The sequence below is a fragment of the Giraffa tippelskirchi genome, chromosome 2, assembly GCF_054371585.1.
Source record: "Giraffa tippelskirchi isolate mGirTip1 chromosome 2, T2T-mGirTip1v1.2.pri, whole genome shotgun sequence".
NCBI lineage: Eukaryota > Metazoa > Chordata > Mammalia > Artiodactyla > Giraffidae > Giraffa > Giraffa tippelskirchi.
The window spans coordinates 188,160,715-188,180,925 of NC_137276.1; the positions used below are offsets into that span (position 1 = coordinate 188,160,715).

At 38.7% G+C, this 20,211-nt stretch overlaps 1 protein-coding gene across 8 annotated transcripts in view; it reads left to right on the forward strand.

Annotated features, from left to right (window-relative positions):
• The window catches only part of ABI3BP (ABI family member 3 binding protein), a 286,699-nt gene that overhangs the window by 261,717 nt on the left and 4,771 nt on the right, over window positions 1–20,211 (forward strand). For all 8 annotated transcript variants that reach the window (XM_081572441.1, XM_081572442.1, XM_081572443.1 and 5 more), the window contains 2 exons: window positions 18,943–19,022; window positions 19,754–19,783. In XM_081572441.1, the coding sequence (XP_081428567.1) occupies window positions 18,943–19,022; window positions 19,754–19,783 (110 nt within the window). The remainder of the gene's footprint in view (window positions 1–18,942; window positions 19,023–19,753; window positions 19,784–20,211) is intronic.

Here is a 20,211-nt window from a genome sequence, read left to right on the forward strand (position 1 = left end):
GCCAGATTAACAGGGAGAAGGCCTATATTTACCATAATGCATTTTAAGGAAAAGAGTAAAGGTCATTTAATTTGGACTCTTTAATAGGTGGACTTGGGCATCCAATTTCTAAGTGTTCATTGTGTTCTGTTTCTGAATCAGGCTATTCTCAGGTTTCACAGCGCACCTATTAGCTCATGATCAGAGGTAGAACACAGTTATGCCAGGGACATTTGGAACATAACTTGTTTGTAAAAGGTTTGCGTCTGCATTCAGCTAACATTTACCTGGTGCCACTGATGTGGTCAGCCCTGTGCTTGGAATTGTGCCTACAAACAAGAGTAAACATCCGGCCTGCCTTTGAGGAGTTCCGGGCTAGTGGGGCAGATCGCTAGTGACCAATTATTGTACACAGAGTGGTGAGAGTCCAGGTAGAAGTCTGCACTAGAGGTGGTGGGAGCCCAAAGTGGGTGGCATGTCACAAAGTCTGGGGAATTAAAGGAAAGACAAAACTTCTTGGAGAAGGTGACACCTAGGTGGAGGGGTGATGAGTAGGCAGAAGCCAGTCAAGTGACTATGGTAAGAGAAAGAAGGTCAGAGAGAATAGCGCGTGTCGGCACAGTGGCCGGAAATGGTGTGGTTGTGCGTAGTGAAAAACAGGCTGTTTTCACCACTGTGAGGGGCAAAAAGTGGAGAGAAGTATAAGCAAAGAGAAGCAGAAGCCAAGTTAGGGGAGCCTTCCATGCCAGATCTTGGCTCAGATGGTAAAGAATCTGCCTGGAATGTGGGAGATCCAGGTTCAATCCCTGGATCTGGAAGATCCTCTGGAGAAGGGAATGGCAACTCATTCCAGTATTCTTGCCTGGAGAATTCCATGGCCAGAGGAGCCTGGCAGGCTACAGTCCATGAGATCGCAAAGAGTTGCACATGACTGAGTGACTTAACATCTTCACTTTTCTATGTCAGATCAGGGAATGTGGTCAAGTGATGGGGACACCTTGAAGCATGGTAACTGGGGAATAACTTGCTCTTTCATTTTAGCTTGCATTCTGACTTTTCTTTACTTACAATAATCAATTTTGATACTAAAGCTACTTGTAATGAGTAGTTGGTAGAACACATCTAATTAAAAGAACTTTTTGTTAATTTCTTGCGTGAGTACCATTGTGACATCTGATTGAATTGGTCAAATGGGGACATAAGAGAAAAGTGCTTTAGGGCTGAACTGGATTTCACTCTGGAATCACAGGACCTGTCAAGTCATGAAGTTCATGTCCAGTTTCCAGTTATAATTGTTGTAGGACTCGTGCTGCTTGTTCTTGGAGTTTGCCTTAGACTCAGATACAACCACTCACCTTTGTCCCACTGTTGTGTGTGTCTTGCTTGTCTCTCCTGTCCACCATCAATATGCTTTCTAAGGAGGACCCCTGCGACCTCCATGTGCACAACTTAGGTAAAATACAAGTAGCCCTCAAAGTTACTACTGATAGTGAGGCTACAGCAGGCATAACAAAAATTGCAAGCTCCCCAACTTGGGCTTGTTGGCTCTTTTGTTACAAACTTTTTTCATACTGTCTTACATTGTAAAGGCAAGGTTCCTTATCACTGTATCTTCTCTGCCCCAGTCATGACCCAAGATTAATGCAAATAAGAGGCTCCCTGTAAAAGAAAGAGGAAGTATGTACAGGATGCAGTTAATAGGTGGTTTTTATTAGCTATAAAGAATGACTTTAATCACATTTCATCCCTTGGGGAAAATTTTGAGTCAAAATATACAGTAAATTCTCCACATAGGCAACTCTGAATGATAGCTGTTAAAATTCCTCCACGAGCATCTGGAATTCCCTATTTGAAAAGCTGGAAGATAATAACTTCTGAAAGAATATCTAGAGCTTTGTTCCTATTCTAGGAGACACATGTAAAGAACTGATTTTGAGTCACCTTTTCCATCATTTATCCTGACTAAAAAACAGGAGCTCTAAAAACAGGTCATAATTACCGCCTAATTGTTAAACAGTGACATGGGTGGGGTAAAGGTTGGTGTTAGAACATTTAACCTGCATAATCAAGGCAGAGAAAAAAGATCTACAGAGCCTTTGAGGTTAAAAATTCTAAATGTTCACACACTATTCTAGAACCAAAAAGGTAAGTCAATGATGCTACCTTCTCCCGCCTGTTTTCAATGATGTAGCCAGGTTGTTATTTACTCTGGAGAAGCTTGAAAAATAACCCACAGTAAGAGACCTCAATCCTGGCATTAAAGTGGAATAGCGGTGGTAATGTCTTATAAACTGTAAATCTGATAGAACAAAGCAGGCATGCCGAATGGCCATTACGACTGTATCCATCAGCAGCTACCCTGCCACTGGTAGAGTTCAGCGGCTCACCCAGCGTGAGGTGTTTCTGTCTTTCGAACGTAGAGCTGCTCGGCTGCCTTGGGGAACCTGGTGCAGTTCCCAAGGCAGCACAGTGAAGACAGGCCCAGCCTTGCTGATGGCTGCTTGCAGCTGGTATGACAGATGTACACAGGGCAGAGGGGCTGCTTGTGGGGAGCCAGAAATGTTTAAGTCAAGTGACGGGATCTGTTAACAGAAGTGAATAGCTAGGGCACAACTCCAGCTCTTTCTCTGGAGGATCCCCTTCTTTCACCCTCCACCCCTAAAATACAAAGACAATGTAGAGATGTTAGTGTCCACTGAAACAGTACCCATCTGGCCCACTCTCCAATACTTATTTTCCCCTTATTTTTTTCCCCATGAAACTTCATTGTGTGCCTCTTCTTGAACTAAAAGTATTAAGAAGAGCCTTTCCTGTCTGTAGCCAACTACTTTGTTTGCAAAGACCACTATGATTATGTTTAGTTCCATGAACAGAAGAAATGATAAAGTATGTGACTTAAAAAATAAGTGTTGTACCACTGCTTAAAGGGACAAGAACTGTGGGCTAACTGACCTTAAAGTCTCTCCCAGATCTAAAATAACATAATCTTAATGCTATCTGAAACCATCACAGAATAAAAGGGAAATCTGGAACTGAAAATAAAACCAAAACCTGGGTCTGTCTTACAGTTAGTAGGTTTGTCCTGATAAACCATTTTTGCTTTGAATCTATGTCTGTGGTCTGCAATTTCTTTTCAGACAAGTTATTTTCAGCACACATTTTTGGTAACCCATTGATGGGCCGGGTTCTTCCTGATGAGCTAGTTGGGGAATGTGGATTTACACACAATCACTGTCCACTTACAGAGCCCTTGTATCTCAGTCTTCTCTTTGTATAAGCCCATGTCTCTCCCTGCTTGGCTAAGAAACTGAAGAATTCTCTGTGTGTGCCAGACATACATGTGGTCCAACAATTTCCTATGGAAAATGCACTCTGTCTGGTAATTAAGATAAATCAAGTTTACTTAACTGGCTCAAGCACTTCTGCTGTCGTCTGTGGCTTGGGAGGATCCTGGAGAATAGTTCTTCCTCCAAGATTAAAACCTACCAAAGTTTCCTGTAGCTGACAGCAAAGATAGTTTGGGGCTGTTATATGACTTAAATCTTGGCATTAAAAATAAACTGGAATAGAGGCAGCAACTTCTTGTAAACTGTAAATCTGATAGAACAAAGCAGGCATGTGGAATGACCATTATGACCTTATTCATCAGGTTTTTGTGAAATTCTAGTCTCTGCAGTCTGTATTAACTTTTCAGTATCTCTTCTCATTGGCTTTATAGAAAGGAATAAAATAAGCTGCCAGAGCATCAGGCTTTTTTTTTTTTTTTTTTAGTTTTACTGTAGGTCTGAGCAGCAGCAGAACAATTGCTTCCTCATTAAAGAAAGAAGAAATTGAGTTGATTGCTCGGGTTTGCAACAGCAAAGAGCATGGAACTCCACTAGTCTATAAAGAGAGCAATTCTTTTCACATCACTGCATTATTTTTATTACTTTGCACTTCAAATTCCTTAGTATCCAGGGGGAGGGTGCAAGATACTCGTAGCAACACTTCAGTATTAGAGAGCAACCCAGATCTGAAATGTGTGTGTCCCCCTACAGAAATGCGAGATAAAAGAAATGTCCTTAAGGACCTACTGTGCAGCTGGTTAATGACCCCTGCCTGATACCTGCTCCACTCTCTTCTGTCAGATTTAGGCTTATTTCATCCTTGCAGTATCCCCGCAGCTCTGCCCTTTGTTTCTCAGCTGTATTCCCAGGCAGCAGAATGCCTGCACGTGGCAGGTATCCAGAAATCCTTTCCACAATCCTGCAGTCCTTGAAGAACTGGTGGGTTTGATCACCCTTTCCCCATTCCACTGCCCTTACTCTTTTTTCCTAACCCCCCTCTTTCCTTTCTTCTGACTGAAATCCAACCTGAATGGGGCCTAGATATTTCAAAATGACACTAGGGGTCAAATCAGCTAACAAAACATTTCAAACCAGCAAAGAGCTACCGGGTGGCCTTTCTATATAAAAAGTGGTTGCTTGAGGTTTATGAGCTTTTGTTAAGTTTACCAAATAGTGAAAATTATAATTCAGCTCTGTGTTACGGGTAAAAATAGGGGAAAACCATTATAGAGAGGAGCAACGGAAGAAAAGGCAGGGAGATGACAGAAAGATGTGTCTGCCCTAACCCGACCTGGAGGTTAGCCTCAGGCTGGATCCCGAAGGGTGGAGCTTCCTCATCTCTGACAGTTTTGCCTGTAAACCACAGATGCCCTTCTTATCACCTTTACAAACACAAGTTTGTGGACATAGTTCTGCCTTGAGAGTTCTGTGGTAGGGTTTCTCAAATTCCCCAAGAATAGAAGCACCTTTTAAAAAAATTCTTTAGGGATGTAAATATAATATTAGAGAATATTTATAATGACTTACTATGTGCTTGGTACTTTAAATTTACATGCATCATTTCATTTAAGCCTCTTAAGAAACTCACAGATACTTTTATACACTTAGGAGGTTATAATTACTGTATTTAATAGTATCCTCACAAATTCCATTATGCTCATTTTTATATATGAGGCTCAGAGAGGTTAAGTTACTTACCTTGAGGTTACACATTAGTGCAGCTGTGAACCCAAGTCTTTCTGGCCCCTAAACTCATGACCTTCACCACAGTGCCATGCTGCCTCCTGATGGGCAACTGGGAAGATGGTTTTTGTTTGAATCCATAACTGGGAAAAATCAGATATGGCTTCTGCCAGGGGTGTTATTCATTTGGCTTGTCCTCCATGAGGCCCAAAATCTTGACTGCAGTTGTCACCTAGACTGTACTCCACTTAGATACTCATTTTGATGAAGCAGGACTTAGAAATACCTTTTCAAATTTAATTTTCATTTTTGTCAGAAGCAGATGTACTTGGTTTTAAAACTCAAATACTACAAAGCAGTTCATTCCTATTCCTAACTTCTATTTGCCAGAAGCAACCATTTTCAATAATTTTGTTCATTTTTCAACTTTTTTAAGGTATTATAATTGATAAAATTGTAAGATATCTAAAGTATACAACATGATGATTTGATATACATATACATTATGAAAGGATTCCCCTGAATTAGTTAATATATCTATTACCTCATATATTTACTATTTTTTTACAACTGGTAAGAACATTTAAATTATAGTCTTTTGGCAAACTTCAATTATACAATACAGTATTTGAACTATCATTATACTTTTGACCCTCAGATCCTATTCATCTTATAACTGGTTTGAACCCTTTTACCAACATTTCCCCAGACTCTACACTTACTTTTCTACTCTATTTCTATAAGTCTAACATTTTTTTTTCAAGATCCACATATAAGTGATACCGCGCATGATTTGTCTTTCTCACATGGCTTATTTCATGTAGCATAATGCCCTCCAGGTTCATTCATGTTGTTGCAAATGACAGGATTTACTTATTTTTAATGGCTGAATGATATTCCATTGTGTGCGTGTAGGTGTGTGTATACACATACATACATACAGTTCACCCTTGAACAGCATGAGTTTGAACTGCGAAGGTCCACTTATACATGGATTTTTTTCAACAAATACAGTACTTGTATTTTCACTTTACAAATCTTTAAAGTTTGTTTGATTAGAGATCACAGTATGTGGAACCAAAAGAATTAGGGTTTGAGTCCTGATTCTATGCAAACTGTTTCAGTTTTCTGCCCTTGGGTGAATCATTTATCAATTCCTTCATTTTTGAGGCAGAGATACCAATAACTCAGATTTTTACCTGATTGGGGGCTTGGCACCTGTAATCCCTCACACTGTTCAAGGGCTAGCTGTGTGTGTATATCTCACAATTTCCTTATCCATTCTTCTATCAATGGACACTTGTTTCTGCACCTTGACTAGAGTGAATAATGCTACTGTTAACATGGGAGTACAGATATATTTCGGAGAAGGCAATGGCACCCCACTCCAGTACTCTTGCCTGGAAAATCCCATGGACGGAGGAGCCTGGTAGACTACAGTCCATGGGGTCGCTAAGAGTCGGACACAACTGAGCGACTTCACTTTCACTTTTCCCTTTCATGCACTGGAGAAGGAAATGGCAATCCACTCCAGTATTCTTGCCTGGAGAATCCCAGGGATGGTGGCGCCTGTTGGGCTGCCATCTATGGGGTCGCACAGAGTTGGACACGACTGAAGCGACTTAGCAGCAGCAGTAGCACAGATATATTTTTAAGATAATGATTTCATTTCCTTGGAAATACACTCAGTGGTGAGATTACTGGATTATTCAGTTCAGTTCAGTTCAGTTCAGTTCAGTCTCTCAGTCGTGTCCAACTCTTTGTGACCCCATAGACTACAGCACATCAGGCTTCCCTGTCCATCACCAACTCCCGGAGCCTACTCAAACTCATGTCCATCACATCGGTGATGCCATCCAACCATCTCATCCTCTGTCATCCCCTTCTCCTCCTGCCTTCAATCTTTCCCAGCAATAAAGTCATTTCCAATTAGTCGGTTCTTCGCATCAGGTGGCCAAAGTATTGGAGTTTCACTTTGAGCATCAGTCCTTCCAATGAATATTCAGAACTGATTTACTTTAGGATTGACTGATTCGATCTACTTGCAGTCCAAGGAACTCTCAAGAGTCTTCTCCAACACCACAGTTCAAAAGCATCAATTCTTCAGCATTAAGCTTTCTTTATAGTCCAACTCTCACATCCATACATGACTACTGGAAAAACCATAGCCTTGACTAGATGGACCTTTGTTGGCAATGTTTCTGCTTTTTAATATGCTGTCTAGGTTGGTCATAGTTTTTCTTCCAAGGAGCAAGCATCTTTTAATTGCATGGCTGTGGTCACTATCTGCAGTGATTTTGAAGTCCAAAAACAATAGTCTCTCACTATTTCCATTGTTTCCCCATCTATTTGCCATGAAGTGATGGGACCAGATGCCATCATATTCATTTTTTGAATGTTGAGTTTTAAGCCAACTTTTTCACTCTCCTCTTTCACTTCATCAAGAGGCTCTTTAGTACTTCTTTGCTTTCTGCCATACGGGTGGTATCATCTGTGTATCTGAGGTTATTGATATTTATCCCAACAATCTTGATTCCAGCTTGTGCTTCATCCAGCCTGGCATTTTGCATGATGTACTCTGCATACAAGTTAAATAAGCAAGGTGACAATATACAGCCTTGACATATTCCTTGCCCAGTTTGGAACCAGTCTGTTGTTCCATGTCTGGTTCTAACTGTTGCTTCTTGACCTGCATACAGATTTCTCAGGAGGCAGGTAAGGTGGTCTGGTATTCTCGTTGCTTGAAGAATTTACTACAGTTTGTTGTGATCTACAGAGTCAAAGGCTTTTGGATAATCAATAAAGCAGATGTTTTTCTGGAACTCTTTTGCTTTTTCAATGATCCAACAGATGTTGGCATTTGATCTCTGGCCCCTCTGCCTTTTCTAAATCCAGCTTGAACATCTGGAAGTTCACAGTTCACGTACTGTTGAAGCCTGGCTTGGAAAATTTTGAGCATTACTTTGCGATCGTGTGAGATGAGTGCAATTGTGTGGTAGATTGAACATTCTTTGGCATTGCTTTTCTTTGGGATTGGAATAAAAACTGACTTTTCCAGTCCTGTGGCCACTGCTGAGTTTTCCAAAGTTGCTGGCATATTGAGTGCAGCACTTTAACACCATCCTTTTTAGGATTTGAAATAGCTCAACAGAAATCTATCATCTCCACTAGTTTTGTTCATAGTGATTCTTCCTAAGGCCCACTTGACTTCACATTCCAGGATGTCTGGTTCTACGTGAGTGATTATCTGAGTCACGAAGATCTTTTTTTGTATAGTTCTTCTGTGTATTCTTGCCACCTCTTCTTAATATCTTCTGCTTCTTTTAGGTCCGTCATTTCTGTGCTTTACTGAACCCATCTTTGCATGAAATGTTCCCTTGGTATCTCTAATTTTCTTGAAGAGATCTCTAGTCTTTCCCATTCTATTGTTTTCCTCTATTTCTTTGCACTGATCACTAGGAAGGCTTTCTTATCTCTCCTTGCTATTCTTTGGAACTCTGCATTCAAATGGGTGTATCTTTCCTTTTCTGCTTTGCCTTCCACTTCTCTTCTTTTCACAGCTATTGGTAAGGCCTCTTCAGACAACCATTTTGCCTTTTTGCATTTCTTTTTCTTGGGGATGGTCTTGATCACTGCCTCCTGTACAGTGTCACAAACCTCTGTCCATAGTTCTCCAGGCACTCTATCAGATCCAATTCCTTGAATCTATTTCTCACTTCCATTGTATAATTGTAAGTGATTTGATTTAGGTCATACCTGAATGGTCTAGCAGTTTCCCCTGCTTTCTTCAATTTAAGTCTGAATTTTGCAACAAGGAGTTCATGATTTGAGCCACAGTCAGCTCCCGTCTTGTTTTTGCTGACTGTATAGAACTTCTCCATCTTTGGCTGCAAAGAATATAATAAATCATATGGTACTTCTATTTTTCATTTCTTGAGGAACCTCCATACTGTTCTCCAGAATGACTGTACCAGTTTACATTCCCACCAGTAGTGCACAAGGATTCCCTTTACTCCATATCCTCACCAGCTTTTGCTATTTCTTGTCTTTTAGATGATAGACATCCTAACAGGTGTGAGGTAACATCTCATTGGGGTTTTGATTTGCATTTCTCTGATGAATAATGATGTCTTTAGCATTCTTTCATGTGCCTATTGGCTATTTGTATATCTTCTTTTGAAAGGGGTCTTTTCAGGTCCTTTGCACATTTTTCCCTTGGGTCATTGACTTTTTTGCTGTTGAGTTGTGTGAGTTTCTTATGTATTTTGGATATTAACCACTTATCAGATGTATGATTTGCATATATTTTCTTCCATTCCATAGGTTGCCTTTTCATTTGTTGATGGTTCCCTTTGCTGTACAGATTTTCAGTTTGATGTAGTCTCACTTGTTTATTTTTGCTTTTGTTGCTTTTGGTGTCAGATCCAAAAATTATTACCAAGACTAACATAAAGGAGCTTTTTGTTGCTCTCAATCACCTAGTTGTGTCTGACTCTTTGCAACCCCATGGACTGCAGCACGCCAGGCCTCCCTGTACCTCACCATCTCCCAAAGTTTGCCCAAGTTCATGTTCATTGCATCGGTGATGCTGTCCAGCCATTTCATCCTCTGATGCCCTCTTCTCCTTCTGCCTTCGATCTTTCCCAGCATCAGGGACTTTTCCAAGGAGTCAGGGGTACACATCAGATGACTAAAATACTAGAGCTTCAGCTTCAGCGTCAGTCCTTCCAGTGAATATTCAGGATTGCTCTCCCTGAAGATTGACTGGTTTGATCTCCTTGATGTCCAAGGGTCTTTCAGGAGTCTTCTCCAGCACCACAGTTCGAAGGCATCAATTCTTTGGTGTTCTGCCTTCTTTATGGTTCAGCTCTCACAACCATAAGTGACCACTAGGAAGACCATAGCCTTGACTATACAGACCTTTGTCAGCAGAGTAATGTCTCTGCTTTTCAACACACTGTCTAGGTTTGTCATCACTTTCCTGCCAAGAAGCAATTGTCTTCTGATTTCATGGCTGCAATCACCGTCCACAGTGATTTTGGAGCCCAAGAGGAGGAAATCTGTCACTGCTTCCACCCTTTCCCCTTCTATTTGCCATGCAGTAATGGGGCCGGATGCCATGATCTTAGATTTTTAATATTTATTCCTGAGTCAAATCTTTCACCCCCCTCCTTCACCCTTATTGAGGCACTTTAGTTCCTCTTCACTTTCTGCCATTAGAGTGGTATCATCTGCAAAATGAGGTTGTTGCTATTTCTCCCACCTATCTTGATTCCAACTTGTACAACTTGTAACTCATCCAGCCTGGCATCTCTCACGATGTGCTCAGCATGTAGGTTAAACAAAAAGGGTGACAGCAGCCAGCCGTGTCATACTCCTTTGTCGATCTTGAACCAATCAGTTGTTCCATACAGGGTTCTAACTGTTGCTTCTTGACCTGCAAACAGGTTTCTAAGGAGACAGGTAAGATGGTCTGGTACTCCCATCTCTGTAAGAGCTTTCCACAGTTTGTCACGATCCACGTGGTCAAAAGCTTTAGCCTAGTTGAAGAAACAGAGATAGATGTTTTTTTCTGAAATGTCCTTGCTTTCTCTATAATCCAGCAAATGTTGGCAATTTGATCTCTAGTTCCTCTTCTTTTTCTATATCCAGCTTGGACTTCTGGAAGTTTTTGGTTTGCATAATGCTGAAGCCTAGCATGCAAGATTTTAAGCATGACCTTACCAGCATGGGAGATGAGTGCAATTGTCCAATGGTTAGCATATTCTTTGGTACTACCCTTCTTGGGAACTGGGATGAGGATTAACCTTTTCCAGTCCTGTGGCCACTGCTGGGTCTTTCAGATTCGCTTATATAATGAGTGAAAAACTTTGACGGCATCCTCCTTTAGGGATTTGAATAGTTTTGAGGAGTTTTATGATTTCAGGTTTTGTGTTCAAGTCTTTAAACTATTTTGAGCTGACTTTTATGTATGGTATAAAATAAGGGATGTAGAATATCTTTCATTTTATTGGTATCTTCTTCAATATCTTTCATCAGTGTCTTAAAGTTTTCAGTGTACAGATCTTTCATCTCCTTAGATAAAATTATTCCTAAATATTTTATTATTTTTGAGGCTATGGTAAATATTGAGGCTAAATTGTTTGTAAATTGTTTCCTTAATTTCTCTCTCTGATAATTTTTGGTATATAGACAATCCAACAGATTTCTATATATTAATACAGGATCCTACAACTTTACCAAATGTATTAGTTCTAGCAGCTTTTTTGGTTGAGTGTTTAGGGTTTTCTACATATAATATCATGTCATCATCTGCAAATAGAAAAAAATTTACTTCTTCCTTTCCAATTTGGGTATTTTTTATTTCCTTCTCTTAACTGATAGCTCTACCCAGGACTTTCAGTGCTATGTTGAATAAAAGTGGTGAGAATAGGGATTCTTGTCTTGTTCCTGAGAGAGGAAAAGCTTTGAGCATTTCATCATTAAGTATGATGTTAGCTGTGGGCTTATCATACAAGCCTTTATTATCTTGAGGTATGTTCCCTGTATACCAAGTTTGTTGAGAGTTTTTATCAAGAAAGAATGTTGAATTTTGTCAAATGCTTTTTCTGCATCTATTGAGGCCATATAAATCATATAGTTTATTATATCCCTCTTTTTGTTAATATGGTATATCACATTGATTTGTGAATGTTGAACCTTCTTTGCATTCTTGGAATGAATCCCACTAGATCATGTTTATGATCATTCTAATGTATTGATGAACTTGAGTTTGCTAATATTTTGTTGAGGATTTTTGCATCTGTTTCATCAAGAATATTGGATTATAATTTTCTTTTCTTGTAGTGTCCTTGTCTGGCAGGGTAATGCTGGCCTCATAAAATGAGTTTGGGAGTTTCCCTCTCCCCTTCAATTTATTGGAAAAGTTTGAGAAAGACTGGTGTTAATTATTGAATCCACCAGTAAAAACATCTGGTCCTGGGCTCTTGTTTCTTGGGAAGTTTTTGGTTACTGACTCAATCTCCTTCCTAGTAATTAGTCTACTCAAATGATCTATTCTTTCATGCTTTAGTCTTGATAGGTTTTATGTTTCTAAGAATTTATATATTTCCTCTAGGTTATTCTATTTGTGGGTGTATAATTGTTAATAATTGTCCATTGATCTCCTACAATCCCTTGTATTTCTGTAGCACCAGTTTTAATGTCTCCTCTTATTTCTGATTTCCTGATTTTACTTGAGCTCTCCCTTTTTTTCTGTTCCTCTAGCTAAAGGTTTGTCAGTTCTGTGTATCTGGTTGAAAAGTCAGCTCTTAGTTTTACTGATCTTTTGTATGTTTTTCTGGTCCCTATTTCTTTACTTCTGCTCTGCTCTTTCTTATCTCCTTCCTTCTACTAGCTTTGGGCTTAGCTTGTTCTTTTTCTTGTTCCTTGAGGTGTAAAGTTAGGTTGTTTATTTGATATCTTTTTTTCTTAATATAGGTATTTGTTTAATTTATTTACTATAAATTTCCCTCATAGAATTGCTTTTGAGACATTCCATAGATATTGTTATGTTGTCTTTCCATTTTCCTTTGGCTCAAGATATATTTTGATTGCTCTCGAGTTTTTTCTTTGACTCATTGGTTTTTCATTCATATGTTTGTTGTTTAATCTGTGAATTTTCCAATTTCTTCTTTTAAATTGAATTATATTTTCTTATCATTCTGGTTAGAAAATATACTGTATATGATACTAATTTTCTTAAATTTATTAATACTTGTCTTGCATCGTAACATTTGACCTATCTTGAAGAATTAAAGAATTTGGTCCATTTACATTTACAGTAATTATTGTTAGATGTGGACATACCATTGCTATTTTGTTTTGTAATTCTTTTGTTCCTTTCTTCATCTCTCCTTCTCTTCCTTTGTGATCTGATGACTCTCTGTAGTGCTATGCTGTGATTCTATTCTTTTTGTGTATATATCTATTACTGGTTATTACTTTGTAGTTACCATGAGATTTACATAAAATATCATGTCTATTTCACATAAAGTCTATTTAAGTTAATGACAACTTCAAACACACACCAGCTCTATGTTTTTATACTCTTCCCTCCACGTTTTGTTTTTATGTCATAATTTACATTTTTACACTGTATATCCATTAATAAATTATTGCAATTATAATTATTGTAGTATTTTTGTTTGTTTTTTAACTCTCACATTAGAGTTATAAGTGGTTTACCCTCCACAATTTTAACATCAGAGTACTCTAAATGTAACTGCATGTTTACTTTTACCATTGAGTTTTATACTTTTATGTTTCCCTGTTACTAATTAGCATCCTTCCATTTCTATTTGAAGAACTCTCTTTAACATTCTTGTAAGGCTGATGTAGTGGTGATGAACTGTTTTGGCCTTTGTTTGTCTGGCAAACTCTATTTCCCTTCAATTCTGAAGACAAACTTCACTGATTTTTTTTTTTTTCAATTCAGCACTTTTGACTGTATCGTGCTGCTCCCTTCTGGCCTGAAAGTTTTTGCTGAAAAATCTGCTGATATTGTTACGGGACCTCCGTTATACACAACAAGTTGCTTTTCCCCTGCTACTTTTAAGATTCTTTCCTTATTTTTAACTTTTGAAAATTTAATCATCATTAATGCAGGTCTATTAAAGTTAACTTTGGGATGGAGCTCTTTGGATTCCATTGGAACTCTCTAGCTTTCCTGGGTCTGAATGTTTCTTTACTCTGGTTAGGAAAGTTTTCAGCTGTTATTTCTTTGAATAAGCTTTCTGCCCCTTTTCTTTCCCTCTCCCCACGCCCCTCTGGGACTCATATAATGCATATACTGGTCCATTTGGTGATGTCCCATACATCCCTTAAGCTCTCTTTTTTGGTGCTCCTCTGATTGGATGAACTTCCTCCTCACATCCACTCGCCCTTTCTTCCCCTTGATCCACTCTGCTGTTGAACTCCTCTGATGAAGTTTTCAGGTCAAGTGTTTAACTCGTAACTTTGTGTTTTCCAGTTCAGCGCTTTTAAATATTTTCTGTTACTTTGTTCTCCTGACCTTGGTAGGCATATTAATGACTATTACTCTGAACTCTTTATTAGGTGTTTGCTTTCTAGACATTAGATAAAACAGCCACCTCTCCCAGCCATGATAGAATGGTCTCAGGTAGGAAATAAACCTTTTGAAGCAGCCCAGCCTGAGCTCCTACTTGTTTCTCAAACCTCTGAGATTGTCCAAGCAACTTTCTTTATCTTTAGTGGCTCATAGTATTTGGGGGTGTGCCAAAACTCATTAGTGTCCCAAAAGGGAGAATCACAGTCAGCATCTAGATGCAGGCTGATTATGAGCTGAACACTAGGTAGCAGTTGGGAAATTAAGTAGTTAAGCCCTTTCTAGGGAAACACTAGGAGCCGGCTGTTTTTTGCCTGCTGAACCCAGGATATAGTTGGGGCGGGGAGTGGGGTGGGACAAGGAAGTGTGCTCTGTGTGCATTAAAAACTGGTTCTTTGTTTGCTAGCCCTGTGTATTTGGGAACACAAATTGCTTCTCAGAGCAGGCAATATGGAGACCTATCCCTTGGGCAGTAGCTGTGAAAGCTGAGACTCAGCCATTTGTACAAGTCCCTTCCAGGGAAATACTAGTGATTTACTTTTATTGTTGGAGCAGGCTGGAGGGAGAAGGCAGGGAAGGTGTCTGCCAACTTCCCTGTCTCTGGAGAAGATCACAGCCAGTCTCTAAATAAGTGCTAAAACTAGAAGCCTCACCCTCAGGTGTCAGCTTTTAAAGTATGCAGTTAAACCCCTTTCAGGGAAAAATAGGAAGATGGGCATTTTTGCCTGCTCCCTCTGTGCTGAGCCCTGGGGGACTAGCTAGTTAAAAATTGCTTCTTTGCCACAGTCCTGTGGGACTCATGAATGCAAGGCCCCATTGGCTATCAGAGTCAGATGATCCAAGGATTCATCCCTTTGGATAGAAGCTATAAACTTCGGGCACCAACATGTTACAACCTCCTTGCAGGGAGATACCAGCAACTTTCCAATGGCTTCCCTGGTCTCCAGGGAGGATCATAGCCCCCAGATACTTGCTAAATTAAAATCCTGGCCCTAAAAGAAAAAAAAAATCCTGGCCCTCAGGCATTGTCTTTTAACACTGGCAGAAAAATAAGTGATTTTGCCCTTTTGCTCTCCACTAGGGGCATAGCCATGGTGACTGCTCATGCATTGCTCATGCAAATAAGAACAGCTTATTTGCTGTATCCTTATGGTTTTCATAAACACAAGTCGTGTTGGCTTTCAGAGCCAGGTGCTTAGGGGACCCATCCCTCTGGTGAGAGTCTTAAAAGTTGGGATGTTAGATGTGGGTTATAAACTCTTTGCTCCTCAGGAAGGAGTTGGGAGTTCCCTCTTGATTATATGGTGCTGTGTCAGGGGTGGGATTTATGGCTTGCTATCCATCTTGATACGGGTATTCTCTCATTTCCCCAATGTAGAGGAGTTGCTCAGCTACTTTCTGGATCTCTTTCAGAGGGAACTGCTCTATGTGCAGATGTACATTCAATATGTCTGTGGGAGGAGGAGAGCTCGGGGCCTCCTATTACATCTTAGTACACCATCTCTCATTTTCAATTATTTTAGGTGTTTCTTCTGTTAATTAAATCCTTATGTCTAGATTATTTCTCCAAATGGTCAAATATTCGAGTCACCTGTTTGTTACATGTGTTTGTTCATGGCAACATCTCCTGGGACCCCTCACCATCATCTTTTGTCTCTCTCCTGTGTTGAGGATAATTCCTATATCCATGTCTTCTTTGTTTACTCCCTTGCTTTCTGGCATTTCTTGAGAAACACACTTTCAAGAGAGGTTATAGAAGATATTTTTGGGTCTTTATGTGTCTGAAAATATCCGTGCTTTACTCTGACACTGTTTAGCTAAACATAGATTGTAGGATAACATGAACCTTGAAAGTATTGTTACATTGTTTTTTAACTTCTGGAGTTGCTGTCACATGTCATTCTGATTCTGGATTCTTTGAATGTGACCAATTTTCTTTTCAGAAACATTTAAGATCTAGTCTTTATCCTAGTACTCTAAAATTTCGCAATTTCTATGCATTAGTCTTTTTTTTTCTTATTCCTTGGCAAGTATTAGACCTTTTAAACCTAGAAACCCATGTCTTTCAGTTCTGGGAAATTACTTAAAAACTTGTAGGGTAATTTCCTACCTTCCTGTTCCCCTCCTCTCTCTTCTAGAATCTACTAGTTTTGTATTCCCTGAAATAATCTGCTTGTTCCCATATTTTCTCATATTTTTCATCTTTTTTCTCTAATATTTGTTTATCTTCCAAATATTCTATTTTAAATTTTATTCTGTACTTTTTACTTCAAATAACTTTCTTCTCCATGCATTTTTGCATAGCTAAAATGCTATGGTTATTTCCTATGTGTAATCAATATTTTCTCTAAGATATTACTTTTAAAAAAATGTTTATTGAAGGATAATTGCTTTACAGAATTTTGTTTTCTGTCAAACCTCAACATGAATCAGCCATAGTATACATATATCCCCCTCCCTTTTGAACCTCCCTTCCATCTCCAGCCCCATCCCACCCCTCTAGATTGATACTCAGCCCCAGTTTGAGTTTCCTGAGCCATACAGCAAATTCCCCTTGGCTATCTATTTTACATATTGTAATGTAAGTTTCCACGTTACTCTTTCCATACATCTCACCCTCTCCCCATGTCCATAAGTCTATTCTCTATGTAAGACATTACTCTTATACCTCAGTGTCATAAATCTCATGACAAACTGTGCTTCTTGAGGAAAATCTTGCCTTTTAAAATATACCATTTTTATATTTTGTTTAATCGGCCAAAAATATGTGCCTTTTAGTTCCCATGCTATTAATTAAACTTAGTTTAAAATTATTTCTTTAAAACTTGTCAAGTATCATAAAATGGTGGCCAAAAAAACCCCCAAAAGTAGCTTATCAATATTTGTGGCCATACTACAAATATAGCTGAAGTGTAAATAACTGTGAAATAAAAAAGACACAGAAATAATTTCATCAGACTTGGCCAAAGCAAAGAGATTTTTGGCAATGGCCTAGAATGTGGAATGCATTGCCCACTTGAATCAAAGTCTAGATGCCTGTGATTTCTTTTTTCCATTTTCAGTTCACCATAGTGGGATGATTTTTTCTTTTTTATAAGTTCATGAGGCCTCTGAGCTAGAATTTAATCTGTGGAAAATATTCTATGCCAAAGCACCTGATGTATGTGCAATTTATTTAAATGAGTGAGATGGGTGGCTTTATATCAGCAGTCTCTTATGCAAAGGATAATGGCTCTTTGTACCAGCTGATTAGTTTACAAAAATTCTTTCAAGTGCAGTCTCTCACTATAAAAACTCTGCATATTTTAATTCCCATATCACAAAGTTTGGAAGTTTAGAAAAACAAAGACAATAAGAGTACAATGGTTAAGAGCCTGATTGTTCTTAACTGATAAATAGGATTAACACTTATTTCTTGGGGTTTGTGTGTATTATATTACTTTTTATATGTAGTGTACTTTTTGAGTACATAGGAAGCACTCAAAAAGTGGTTGACATTGTAATACTAGAATCTGTCTTCCTAATAGATTGCAGGAGTGTTTTAATGCAATGCCTCAGTAGCCAAAAATCTGACTGCTTGAGCCCCAGAAAGTTTTCCTGTTATTGCTCACTTGGTTATCCTCTGTACCAAACTGAGAGCTGTCATCCTTCTGTTTTTCATTTTTTTTATAAATTTTTGTGTGTGTTCTGCACTTAGTCAATTATAAACTTTTCAAAAAGGGGAATTATCTCCCAAAGTCTTTCAAAATTTTGAAACTCACAATTCTGTTGACTCAAGCTGGTTTTTACATTTGATACTACTTTCTTACCAAGTCTGCTACTAAAAGGAACTCTTAGTTTCAGGCAAACAGCAAATAGCTTTACTGTGAATTTAAAAGGATTTGCTCTGCTTGAGTATTCTATGGGTGAAATTTGTCAAATATTGCCTAGCAATTTAGTGCATAATTCTTAAGGACAGAAATCAAACACAATTTTAACTATGGGTTAAAACAATGGGTTGGGGATATGGGTTTGTTTTGTCTTTTGTTTTTTAGCATAAAGGGTTAAGGACCTGGTGGTCCATATGAATCTGGTTTATAGAGGGAGAAGGGGGTGTCTTTATGCCCAGGCTTATCCTGAGGTGACACTGCCATGCCATTACTCAGGATATATCATGACTTCGCATGATCCACATAAGATGCGAGTTCCAGGTGATATAATCAGCAACTTCCTGCAACATAGTATTTTCATATGCATCTGTTCCCATAGTTTATATAGTTCTCATATGTCAGTGGCCACAGGATTCACCTCAGAAACTTATTATAAATACATCTCTCTGGAAGCCCTCAAAAATTGATTCAGTAGCTACAATGGAGCAAAAAATCTGCATTTTAAATAAACTTTCTCCATTACAACTCTATCATGTGATTCTCACATAGGTAGTTCAAAACCCATGGTGAGGAACACTGACTAAGTCTAAGGCAACAACCAAAGTTGGGATTTTTGCAGTTCTTTGCTCCCAGGAAGTAGCTAATCGTTTGAAGGAAACAGACTCATTACTGGAATTAGCCTGGGTCGGCCGAATACTGCTTTCCTGCATGTTTATTAACAACCTGCTCAGCTATTTCTATTCTGTTAATTTGGAGATTTTAAAAGACAACAGTCTTTTTTTTATTAACCCCTTTCTTTTAGAAAACAGACAAGCTGTCTGAACAGTAAAGAAATTTTTCTTTTCCTGAAGCTGCTTCTAGAACATAAGTCCATTCAACATCATGATGATTTCAAAACAGAATTGGGAGGAACATTAAGTATGACCAGATGTTGTTTCCTACTTCTGAAGAATGTTGTTCTCTTTTTCTCCCCCTTCAGCTATGAATTCCAGGTGAAACCCAAAAACCCACTTGGTGAAGGGCCACCCAGCAACACAGTGGCATTCAGTACTGAATCAGGTAATTACATCAGCCGGAATTCCCAACAAGGATATAAAGGGTCACAGTGTTTGCATAGCTTGTCTGAAACTAGCTAAACGAGGTCAAGTATTTGATTTCAAAAACCTATCTATTTGAAAAATCAAACCAATGAAGGTACCTTTAAAGAAGCAACACCTGGGTTTTTCCTCATTTATTTTCATGTCAGAAAAATGCTAGGCTTATCAGTGTAAGAGAGAGGAAGTATGAGGTCAGTCTATACTCAATAGTGAATGAATGCTCCTCTCTATGCCTAGAATCAGAATGTCAGACTTAGTGAGCCAGTTGTATCCAGAAAGGGAATTCATGTGATAAGCTTTTTATGATGAACAGCTGTGAAATTTTCTGATCTGGCCTAAGTTCCAGTTCCTTAATGAGATACATCTGCACAACTGCAGTTCATGGCATCCTGGTGATTTTGTCACTAGATTTTTTATGAAGCTAAAAAGAGGAAGATTTGAAAATGGAAGTAAAATCTGGTATAGCAAAAGAGACTCCTAACTACTTAAACAACATATAAAAGACATAGCTAAGCTTCTCCAATGCAGAACCATCCCCAAAACAAAACTCACAATTTTCAAGTTTGGACATTAGTAAGCGTATGTTGTCCAAGACTCAGTAACATCTGTTAAGCACCCATCTTCAATGCCTTGTCACGGGGATACTGGGACTTAACCTAATAAACTCTGACTCTGTTTGCTATTTCTCCTCAGCTGACCCAAGAGTGAGCGAGCCAGTTTCTGGTAAGTACCTACCTCAAGAACACAACTGCATGCTTTTCTACAGTGATTCAACTAAATGGGAATGGTAGAATTTTAGTCATGATTTCACTTTAGTCCATTTAGTTATCTTCAATTAGCTGTGAATGCTTACCTATAATGTTCAGTAACACTGACAGCCTGTGATGTTTCAGGAACAAGTTGAGTATTCTGAAACCTGTTCATTCATATAACAGACCAGCTCAAATCATTTGTTTTAAGATATAGCACCCTCATTTCCACTTTTGTTTGTGACTTTAGTTTATTTTCACTGCTGTGTTATATTCCACTGTGTAGGGTTAGGGTTATTCATTCTTTTATTTTTTTATTGAAGGATAATTGCTTTACAGAATTTTGTTGTTTTCTGTCAAACTCATCTCCACTTTTAATAACAAGTCACATTAAAGCAACTG